Here is a 12,786-nt window from a genome sequence, read left to right on the forward strand (position 1 = left end):
TGACATTGTAATAACTATCCACAGTCAACGGTAGAATGAAACAGCATCAAATTAGCCTCAAACAACTCTAACCTCTCGTTTGCACTCTCAAGTGATAATTTATAAAGCATCCACAGTCATTATAATTTTATGGATTGAAAATGTTTCCCTTAAAATTACAAAATCATTTCAACAAAACTATATTACAAATAGTAAGAATTTAAAATTCTTTAAATTTGTAAAATTTTTCATCCAAACACACATTATAAGAATTATTTTCCTTATCTTCTTATCTTGTCCGATATATATATATATATATATATATAAGCAAAACTCAATAAAATTATTGATTAAACGATAAAGTATACAAATTTTTAGACTTATAAATTTCACTTTATTATATAAATCAACAAGTTTAATATTTAAAAAGATAAATAAAAGTATATATAATTTCAATATGTAACAGCCCAAGCAACCCGCATGTGGATATTGTCCGCTTTGGCCCACGGCCTCACGGTTTTGCTTCTGGCAATGGCACGCATGCCACCCCAAAAGGCCTCCACACAAGGAAGGTATCCACACCCATATATATGGCATGCTTCGTTCTCCTTCCTAACCGATGTGGGACTTCACAATCCACCCCCCCTCAAGGGAGTCCAGCGCCCTCGCTGGCACACCGGCCCGGGCAATATTCTCATGCGGGTTGCTTGGGCTGTTACATTTGGTATCAGAGCCGGGACCCGGGCAGGTGTGCCAGCGAGGGCGCTGGGCTCCCCGAGGGGGGGTGGATTGTGAAGTCCCACATCGGCTAGTAAGGTGAACGAAGCATGCCATATATATGGGTGTGGATACCTTACTCTTGAGGACGCGTTTTGGGGTGGTGTTGGCCATTCCCGAGAACAAAGCCGTGAGGCCGTGGGCCAAAGCGGACAATATCCTCATGCGGGTTGCTTGGGCTGTTACATTTGGTATCAGAGCCGGTTCCCGGGCCGGTGTGCCAGCGAGGGCGCTGGACTCCCTTGAGGGGGGGTGGATATAGTCCCACATCGGTTAGGAAGGAGAACGAAGCATGCCATATATATGGGTGTGGATACCTTCCTTGTGTAGACGCGTTTTGGGGTGGCATGCGTGCCATTGCCAGAAACAAATCCGTGAGGGCTGCGGCCAAAGCGGACAATATCTACATGCGGGTTCTTGGGCTGTTACATTGGATATAGTCCCACATCGGTTAGGAAGGAGAACGAAGCATGCCATATATATGGGTGTGGATACCTTCCTTGTGTAGACGCGTTTTGGGGTGGCATGCGTGCCATTGCCAGAAACAAATCCGTGAGGGCTGCGGCCAAAGCGGACAATATCTACATGCGGGTTCTTGGGCTGTTACATTGGTATCAGAGCCTGGTTCCGGATCGGTGTGCCAGCGAGGGCGCTGGACTCCCTTGAGGGGGGGTGGATATAGTCCCACATCGGTTAGGAAGGCGAACGAAGCATGCCATATATATGGGTGTGGATACCTTCCTTGTGAGGAGGCCTTTTGGGGTGGCATGCGTGTCATCGCCAAGAGCAAAACCGTGCGGCCGTGGGCCAAAGCGGACAATATCCTCATGCGGGTTGCTTGGGCTGTTACATGATTGTGAAGTCCCACATCGGTTAGGAAGGAGAACGAAGCATGCCATATATATGGGTGTGGATACCTTCCTTGTGTGGAGGCCTTTTGGGGTGGCATGCGTGCCATTGCCAGAAGCAAAACCGTGAGGCCGTGGGCCAAAGCGGACAATATCCACATGCGGGTTGCTTGGGCTGTTACATTTGGTATCAGAGCCGGGACCCGGGCAGGTGTGCCAGCGAGGGCGCTGGGCTCCCCGAGGGGGGGTGGATTGTGAAGTCCCACATCGGCTAGTAAGGTGAACGAAGCATGCCATATATATGGGTGTGGATACCTTACTCTTGAGGACGCGTTTTGGGGTGGTGTTGGCCATTCCCGAGAACAAATCCGTGAGGCCGTGGGCCAAAGCGGACAATATTCTCATGCGGGTTGCTTGGGCTGTTACACAATATATTATTGTAAATTTAATATAATAATAATAATAATAATAATTATTATTATTATTATTCATTTTTATTGAAATAGATCAATCTTTTAATATATTATAGTATATATAATTTTAATATATTATATATAGTCATTAAATTTAATATAATAATAATAATAACTAATATTATTATTCATTTTTATTCAGGTAGATCAATCTTTTAAGTGTAATATAATTTTTTTTAAATAACTTGTAGCCTATGCTTTTAAACTAAATACATATTATAATAAAAACTTTGGTTTATTTAATTTTAAATATATTTGATTACTTTGTACGTTTATGTAGTTATTTAGAGAGAATATCATTTTTTTATATCGAAAGAAAAAGTGTTGTACATAAAACTTTAAAATTTTGTTAAAATTTCAAAATTGAACTATTATTATTGTTATTATAAATATATTATTATTTTAAATCTGAAATACTACGATTTTGCATTTAAATTAAATTATATTAATCATTATTTTCAATTTTAAATTCAAAATATTATTTATATATTAATTTAATTAATAAAAATATAAGGTAGTAATTTTAAAAATAATTGTATTTTAACATATTTTATTATAATTTCATTTTAATTTATTATAAAATAATTAGAATATTTAATTTAACGTCATTAAAAAAATAATCATTATAAAATTTATTCTTTTTAATCTAATTATTTATTATAATACTTTTTAGTTACCGTATTTACCAAAAAATTATTTTTAATTAAAATATATTTTAGAATTTTAGTTAATTCATTATCATTCACTCACTTGATTAAAAAGTGACAAAATATAATTAATTAAAAATGAATGTGTAATTAGAAAAGTTTGAAATATTAATTTTTTAATTTAATAATTTAATTATAATATAATAAATTTAAAAAAACTTTTAAATTAAAGTAAAGAAATCAGAAGTGTCAATTTATTTTTCTAAGTTATTGATTTCTTTTGATTTGAATTATAATTTTTATAATATTTAGATTTATTATGATTTAATTTTTATAATTTAACAATCCAACCCTTAAAAATAATGTTTATTTTTAAGATAAATATTATTTAATTATTTATAAACTTTATTTATTAACATAAATAAACTTTATTTATTAACATAATTATTTAATTATGTTAATAGTATATGAAACTAATTCAAAATTTGATACTAAATTAATATGATTATCCGACACAAGTGAAATTTAAAACAATTTCTTTATTTTAATCTAATTCAATAATAACATGTTTGATTTAAATTAAATTTTAAAAAATTATTTATTTATTTATTTTAAATAAATTAAGCACAAATTAAAAATATATAAAAATGCTCATAAATATTTATTTTTTATTTTTTAATATCCATTTTCTTTTTTTTTTAGGTTAGTAGCAAGTAGTTTTGCCGGGAGAAAAGCAAAAACAGAAGGGGGAAAGAGTGAGTGAGTGAAATTTGGCATCAAATTTTGAAAACCACCCCACACACACTTTCACCCTCCATCAAACTCCAATTTCATTTCTCTCTCTCTTCTAATCCCAATTCTCTGGTCCCCCCTCCCCCATCCATGGCCACCGAAACCCTAGAAGACTCCAAGCCTCCGCTCCACAACGCCAAATCGCCACCGGCCTCCGAGATTCCGAAGAAGGAGGCTTCAGCGAAGCGGGGTTTGCCCTTGAGGGTGAGGGACTTGACGCGAGTGAAACGCGAGGTTGCACGGTTGGGGGAGAGGGCGTAGCAGTTCCGGTCTCGCCGCGAGGTCAGGAAGTGGAGCACGTTTTCCAGGACGTTCTCCAGGACCTGGTCCGGGAAGGGGGCGTGGGGCTCGGACTGAGCGCAGGTTCGGCTCTTGGAGGTCGAGGATTCCGCGATTTTAGGCTTGGGCATTTTCGTCGTCACCAAAACCCTATCGTTCGCCGCCGCGTTCTCTTGCTGGCGCTGGCGATTCCCTCGGTGTCGACGAAGGCGGGGGGATTTTCCTGCCGCTAGTAGCGGCGCTCCTCTCCGACGTTGCCAAACAGGTGAATGTATTTGTCATTTTGACATTCTATTGTCTGATGCTGTTTGTGTTGTTGTTGTATGGCTCAGGGTGCGCTTTATTTTGGAGTGGAGACACTTCTCTTGAAGTGTGAGACATGGCTTTCTGAGGCATTCTCACCTAAAGGGTTTCAATCTACTCAAATACAACTAGAGGACTTGATTCAAATTTGGAAATTTGGCTCGGCCCTTGGTAAAATTTGTTGTTTTTAATGGCAAACGTCATTAACTTGCAACTTCAGCCCTTGCTATTCTTGCTTTTGGCTATAACACCACACGGTTTATTCTAACAATTGTTATTTATTTATTTATTTATTTTAATGTATTGGTTTTTGCAGCAAGTGACTTTATCCTGCACTTATGTATGGGATACCTAGCAAGAAATTTTGTATGTACTCAACTCTTTCACTAGAGCTTGTGCAATAAACAATAATCTCATACCTTGGAATGTTTGTTCAATTGTTAATCACGCATCGTTGTGTCTCTGTCTGCCCATAAATAAATCTTGTGAGGTGCTTTTACATACCTATTGATTGGACTATTATGTTCTGTAATTTCAGTTGCATTTATTCTGTTAGAAAGTCAGTTAGTGTGTTTGTTAGTTGCTGACTCAGCAGTGAGTCATAGGGCTTAGCTATATAAGGGTTTATCCTCTGTACTGCTTCTCTTAATGATGATCTCATAGTTCAGTTTCTCTTTGTTATGTTTTTCTCTAATTTCTATTATGGACTCAAGTTATTACTGAAATGTTTGTGCGGTTGTACATATATTATCATGTTAGCATCCCTTTGGTGACAATTTCTTTAGAGTTTAGAGTGGGTTTTCAGGATATGTGAATGTGAATTACAAAAACAAGATATCTCTGAGAGTTGAACTGAAACCTATACCCTTGATATAATGATTTGTTTTATTCATGCATAGTATTGTCCTGTGTGTGTGGTTTGTTTACTTTGTTTCCTGAGGATATGGTGCCACCAAGAGACTTGCTTTTCATACTACTGTTTGAAACTTGAGAGTCATATCTTGTATTTGTAAATTAAAATGGAATTGTGGTTATTAAAAACAGACTTCAATTGCTGAAGATACGATCATGATATTGTTAGTCAGATAAAATGCATATGGATATGTGAAAGGCAATTACCCACTAACCTCTTGATATTTTGAGTGAGCCAGTTTTCCTTTAGTTAATTTGTTTGATTTCTTCCTTTTCCTGTTGCCTAATTTAAAATAAGCTGGAAATAATCATATACATAGATGACCTTATTTTTAAGAATTACTCATTTTCTAATCACTTATCTTTTTTCCACAGAACAAGGATGTAACTGAGGCAATTCAAAAGGTTGCTGCTGCCTATGACTGTAAAATTGTTGAGGGTGTTCTTAGGCACCAAATGAAGCACTTTGTTATTGATGGGAATAAAGTTGTCCTTAGTTTGTCTAATCCAGACACCAGAGTTGACGAAGCAGAATTTGAAGAGAATGAAGTTTATGCGATTGATATAGTAACCAGCACTGGAGATGGCAAGGTAGGTTAATTATATCAACATATTTACCAGTATAATACAATTTATGAATGATAATAAGTATATTTTCACTCTGTTGCAGCCTAAGTTGTTGGATGAGAAGCAGACTACTATTTATAAGAGGGCTGTTGACAAGAGCTATCACTTGAAGATGAAAGCATCTACGTTCATCTTCAGTGAAATAAGCCAAAAATTTCCAATCATGCCATTCTCTGCTAGGTAATTGTCTTAGAGTCAATGAGGTAAGAGAACTAAACACAAACATCTTTTTTAGCTTTGGCAATTTTCTTAGAGTCAATGAGGTAAGAGAACTAAACACAAACATTTTTGTTGGTCTTTCTTCTGCTTCTGTGATATTTGGCTGCTATAAAATGTGTTTTAATTATAATAGTTAATCAATATACACTACAAGAAAAAGTCAAATTTCCCACAGATTATTTCCCACGGACCAAAATCCGTTGGAAATTTCCCACGAATTTAGATCCGTGGGAAATTTCCGACGAAATTTCCCACGGATTTTTACATGAAGGAATTTCCGATGGAATTTCTGACGGATTTAAATCCGTGGGAAATTTCCGACGGAATTTCCGATGGATTTAAATCCGTGGGAAATTTTCGACAGGATTTCCCACAGATTTAAATCCGTGGGAAATTTCTGACGGGATTTCCCACGGATTTAAATCCGTGGGAAATTTCTGACGGAATTTCCCATGGATTTATATTCGTCTGAAATTTTCGACGGAATTTTCCACGGATTTAAATCCGTCTAAAATTTTTGACGAAGTTTCCCACGGATTAAAATCCGTCTGAAATTTCTGATGGAGTTTCTCATGTATGAAATTATTAAATAAAATTTAAGCCAATTATTTTTCAAATGCAACCAATCCTAATTGCATCAATACACACAATAATGCACTATATAATATTTTCATTATTATATGGGTGTTTTCAAAATATAAATAAGATAAATATAAATCAAAGTGTGTGAGGTATGACTTATATTACCTATATATAATTATATGTTTAGGTTATTATAAATTATAAGCTAATTAGCGTAAATGTGTTTTTTGTTACTTATCTTGAAAAATACCAACACATGACGTTCAAATTTAAGAATAACACATCTTTTCTTTAATTTTTAAAAATCACTCATCTCTTTGAAAATAACGTTATTAATTAAATAAGGGGGAAAAAAGTTAAATTATGTTCTGCAAATCATATATATGTATCTATCATTTATTTCTAAATTACATCCAATACTATGTCATTTTGATGAAAACTTACATTGATCTTCAATTTTGAAAATAAGATTTTTTTCAATTCATTTTTAAAATTATTACTTAAATTTAATATATTTTTTTAAATCACAGTGTGCATGATATTTAAAATAAATTTCAAAAAAGTTGAAATAATGAAATAAGAGATCAAATCTCATTTAATTATTGATATTTGTATTAATAAATTATTTTCTCTTAATAATATATAAACAGTATTATCTTATATAAGTAGTTGTATGTGCCACTTAAATAAATAAATAAGAAAATTAATACTCACTTAAAAATTTGAGAAGAGATATATGTATGACGTTATTGAGAAAAACTTAAAGTAGGGGTTAATGTAATTTTTTCTAGATTAAATCTTCTTTATTTAAAACTTAAAACATTAAAGTTAAAATAATTACACTAAATAATTATTTTTGTTCCTAATAACTGATTGATTTAAAAATCTCTCTTTAAGTTGTAGTAATTTATTAACTTTACATTTTATTGATTTCTGAATTTTATATTTAAGTAAATCAGTAAAATACAAAGTAACGAGTATAAATATGAGTATTTAAAACTTCAATGAATCTATATATAGAAAGTAGAGATAAAGACAGAGAAAATGAATAGAAGAAAAATAGTTAAATATATAGTTGTTTGAATATCTATAGTAATGGATAAAGGGAAATATACGTCATCTTGTAGCTGATTTTCTCTAAAAAATAATAGATAATCATACCCTTAACTAATTTTTATTTTATATATTCTAATTTTATTTGAAATAATATGATTATATATTTAAATAGTTTAATTTTAATAATTTTTTAAGTATATTTTTGTCTTTTCACTTAAAATATTTGAATTTCTATATTTTAATTTGAATTATTTTTTAAGTATATTCACTACTAGAAAAATTAATATTTGTGACGAATTTTGTGACGGAAAAAATAGCATCGCAAATAGTGACGGATTTTGTGAGGGATTTTTAAGTTTTGTGACGGACAAGAATTTAATGACTTTTGTGACGGATTTTGTGACGGAAAATATTCCGTCTCTAAAAATCCGTCACAAATTTCGTCACTGAATCAAAAAAAAAATATTTGTGACGGAAAAATTTCCGTCTCTAAAAATCCGTCACAAATTTCATCACTAAATTAAAAAAAATGTTTGTGACGGATTTTGTGACGGAATGAGATTCGTCTCTAAAAAATCCGTCACAGATTTCGTCACTAACATAAAAAAATTTAGTGAGGGATTTTTCCCTCTCAAAATTCCGTCACAAATAGGTTAAAATATTTTGTGAAAAAATTTGTGACAAATTATTCCCTCTCAAAATATTAAATTTTATTTATGAAACTTTTATATTTAACAATTATGCATAATTAAAGAAAATATGTTAATTTTTTTTTAAAAAAATAATAAAATTAAATATATTTTATTTCATTAAAGGACTGAAAAAATTATGAAATTCATTTAATTAAATAAAAAATTGTCAATTTTGAACATAAGAAACTAAGACATTCATTAAAAATATTTAAAAAAAAACTTGTGAAAATAATAAAAAAATATTAATTTAATTTTGGCTTAATTACATTTTTGATCCCTCAAGTATTGTAATTGTGCAATTTTGATCCCTAAGATTTTAATTGGATAATTTTAGTCTCTAAAGAATTGTAATTGTCCAATTTTAGTCCTTTAATTTTTAATTGAATAATTTTAGTCTCTCAAAAATCATAATTGTGCAATTTGAATCTCTCTCATTAAAAATTTAAAATTTTAATATATATATATATATATATATAATAATAATAATAATAATTTAAAATTATACCATTATTTGCTTATATAAATAATTTTTTATTTCTATTATTTATTAATTCTTTTCTTTTTAAATGTTTTATAACATTATTAAAATTTTATAATTTTAATCTCTCTAATTCTATCTTACTTTTTATTTTATAAATATAATTTGGTTTATTCATTTTATAATTAAATTAAATTTTTTAAATTTTTTATGAGTTTACATTCTAAGAATGTATTGAAATTCCTCAATATTTGATTATTAGATAGCAACAACATGAATATTCTGATTATTAGACATTATGTTATAATTCTACTACTGATCGTACTATATGTTATTTTTAAATTTAAACTCCTAAACTTTATTTGTTATGTATGACATTTTATTTTGTATGAATGAACTTGTTTTGATTTACATAATTATGATTGATTTAATATCTTTAAATAGAATAATTATTTAATAAAATTTTGAATTTTAAAAAAATAATTTTTCACAGAATTTCCCACGGATTTCCCACGGATTTATCCGTGAGTAATTTCCCACGGACTAATCCGTGGGAAATTACCCACGGAAAAATCCGTGGGAAATTACCCACGGATTAGTCCATGGGAAATTACCCACGGACAAATCCGTGGGAAATTACACACGGATTAGTCCGTGGGAAATTACCCACATATAAATCTGTGGGAAATTCTGTGAAAAATTATTTTTTTTTTAAATTCAAAATTGAGGAGTTTCAATACATTCTTAGAATGTAAACTCATAAAAAATTTAAAAAAATTAATTTAATTATAAAATGAATAATCCAAATTATATTTATAAAATAAAAAGTAAGATAAAATTAGAGAGATTAAAATTATAAAATTTTAATAATGTTATAAAACATTTAAAAAGAAAAGAATTAATAAATAATAGAAATAAAAAATTATTTAAATTACAATATAGAAATTCAAAAATTTAAGACAAAAAGACAAAAATATACTTAAAAAATAATTCAAATTGAAATATGGAAATTCAAATATTTTAAGTGAAAAGACAAAAATATACTTAAAAAATTATTAAAATTAAATTATTTAAATATATAATCATATTATTACAAATAAAATTAGAATATATAAAATAAAAATCAGTTAAGGGTATGATTATCTATTATTTTTTTAGACAAAATCAGATGACGTATAACTTTATATTAAATGTGAATTTTGTAAATTCAACCGTTATTAAAAATATTTTACTCTTAAATCATATATACAAAATGTTATATTAATCGAAGATGATTTCTTATAAAACAAAATTAAATCCGTTGAAAAATTTATATTTTCGATGAGAAAATTTTTGTAGGAAAAGCTATATTATTGATGAAATATTTCAGACAAATTTATATTTGTAAAAAATGTAAGAACTGGTTTTAAATTTGATATGAAAATATTATGATATTATTAGATAAGATTATAAGTTAGTATTTTATTAATAGTTGATAATTAAAAAATAAAACAAGGATAAATATATTTTTTGAATTATATATATATATTTTAAGATAACTTATAAAATAACTTTTTGGTAAAGTTATTCCGCTTAGTAACTCATGGCGTGTGTTGAATTTTATCGATCTAATTAATTGTTAAATTAAAAGTTACTAAATTTTACTAATAATTAATATAAAAAATTAATTAGTTTTGGAATAAATTATTTTTGAATTAACAATATAATTGAAATATTAATTATTTTAAATTATTTAACTAAAATCTTATTGACAATTTACTATATGATCTTAATATTTTTGTATAATTAATATCTGGTTTTACTATATGATCTTAATATTTTTGTATAACTAATATCTGATTTTAAATTTGATATGAGAATATTATATATAATTAGATAAGATTTTAAGTTAGTATTTTATTAATAGTTGATAATTAGAAGAAAAAAAAACAAGGATAAATACATTTTTTGAATTTTATATGTTTGATTTAAGGTAAATAAATATATTAAATTAATTAATAATTTACTTAAAATATTAAAATTTAATTTATAAGTATGTATTAAATAAATATTTATAATTTTTCAAATTATATTATCATTATAAATTATAAAATTAAATAATTTAAATTATAATTTTAAATAAAAATAAGTAGACGTTAATTATAAAAGTAAGTACATATAAATAAATAATAATTAAATATATTATTATTATTAATAATTATTATTATTTGTAATATAAATTATTATATATTATTATTATAGTACAAATATGAGATTGTATATTTGAGGATGACTTAAATGAATTAATTTGTACAAGTTATACTGACAACATACATATACATTTCGGTAGCTTACTCATAAGAACTTCACAGTTAAGCGTGCTTGACCTGGAGTAGTACAGGGATGGGTGACTTCTGGGAAGTTTCCCAGAAATTGCACAAGTAAGGATAAAACACACTAAACAATGAAATATTGTGAAATAGAACCCTTGAGAGGCCAAATATGAGGGTTGTTACATTAATAAATTTATTAAAATTAAAAAAAATTATAATTTCGGGTAATTTCCCACGGATTTATCCGTGGAAAATTACCCACGGATAAATCCGTGGGAAAGTTACCCACGGATAAATTCGTGGGAAATTACCCACGGATAAATCCGTGGGAAATTACCCACGGATAAATCCGTGGGAAAGTTACCCACGGATAAAAATCCGTGGGTAAATTTCAGACGACCAATTTACCGACGGATTAGTGTCCGTCGGTAATCCGTCGGAAATGCCTCATTACCCACGGATTTTGGGCATTTCCCACGGATTTTTGCCGTCTGAAATACCGAATTTTCTTGTAGTGATATGGGTTTTGTGACTCTGGTAATCGATTACAAGAAATAGGTAATCGATTACCAGAGAACCTTTTAATAAGTGAATTGCGAACATGTGATTCTCATTGTCTGGTAATCGATTACATGTATAGGTAATCGATTACATGTATAGGTTAGTGGATATATGGGTTTTGTGACACTGGTAATCGATTACAAGAAATTGGTAATCAATTACTAGAGAACCTTTTAATAAGTAAATTGCGAACATGTGATTCTCATTGTCTGGTAATCGATTACATGTATAGGTAATCGATTACCAGACTCTTAAAAACAAATGGTTCCATCAAATTTAGTCATCAACAGTTAGTGAGGGATTCATCCCAGTTAGTGACGGATAAAATTCGTCGCAAATTGTGACGGATTTAATCCCTCACAATTTGTGAGGGATTTAATCCGTCACAAACTGCGAGGGACTAAATCCCTCGCAAATTGTGACGGATTCTGTGAAGTCCCACATCGGCTAGTAAGGTGAACGAAGCATGCCATATATATGGGTGTGGATACCTTACTCTTGAGGACGCGTTTTGGGGTGGTGTTGGCCATTCCCGAGAACAAATCCGTGAGGCCGTGGGCCAAAGCGGACAATATCCTCATGCGGGTTGCTTGGGCTGTTACATTTGGTATCAGAGCCGGGACCCGGGCAGGTGTGCCAGCGAGGGCGCTGGGCTCCCCGAGGGGGGGTGGATTGTGAAGTCCCACATCGGCTAGTAAGGTGAACGAAGCATGCCATATATATGGGTGTGGATACCTTACTCTTGAGGACGCGTTTTGGGGTGGTGTTGGCCATTCCCGAGAACAAAGCCGTGAGGCCGTGGGCCAAAGCGGACAATATCCTCATGCGGGTTGCTTGGGCTGTTACAGATTCTACTTAATTAAAGTCTTCACAGTTTGTGACGGATTTAATCCCTCACAAATTGCGAAGGATTTAATCCCTCACAAATTGCGACGGATTTTTATTAATTTCTAAACATTTATTATTAGAAATTAGTGACGGAAATTATATTATTTGTGATGCCTTAATTCCGTCACTAATTGTGACGGAAAAAATAATCCGTCACTAAATATTTTGTGACGCCAAATTTTGTGACGGAATCATTTCCGTCACAAATTCCGTGACTAATCAATTAGTGACGGATTTTATCAAAATTAGTGACGGATTTGTTCCCTCTCTAATTTTAATTTTTCTAGTAGTGTTCGCAAATAATATTTACTAAATGGTAGAAAAATTTTGCAGGTAACTTTTCTTACGGATTTTCCTACAA

General features: G+C 30.6%; 1 protein-coding gene across 1 annotated transcript; it reads left to right on the forward strand.

Moving 5' to 3' along the window:
* The first annotated feature begins 4,002 nt into the window (after positions 1-4,002).
* On the forward strand, positions 4,003-7,225 carry LOC145956347 (ERBB-3 BINDING PROTEIN 1-like). Its single transcript, XM_083072053.1, has 2 exons — positions 4,003-5,601; positions 5,681-7,225. Exons 1-2 carry the CDS (start codon positions 5,467-5,469, stop codon positions 5,819-5,821), a joined length of 276 nt encoding a protein of 91 aa, XP_082928179.1. The 5' UTR covers positions 4,003-5,466; the 3' UTR covers positions 5,822-7,225.
* Positions 7,226-12,786: the final 5,561 nt, after the last annotated feature.

This window comes from Cajanus cajan, chromosome 1 (genome assembly GCF_000230855.2).
Source record: "Cajanus cajan strain Asha chromosome 1, NIPB_CcT2T_4, whole genome shotgun sequence".
Lineage (NCBI taxonomy): Eukaryota > Viridiplantae > Streptophyta > Magnoliopsida > Fabales > Fabaceae > Cajanus > Cajanus cajan.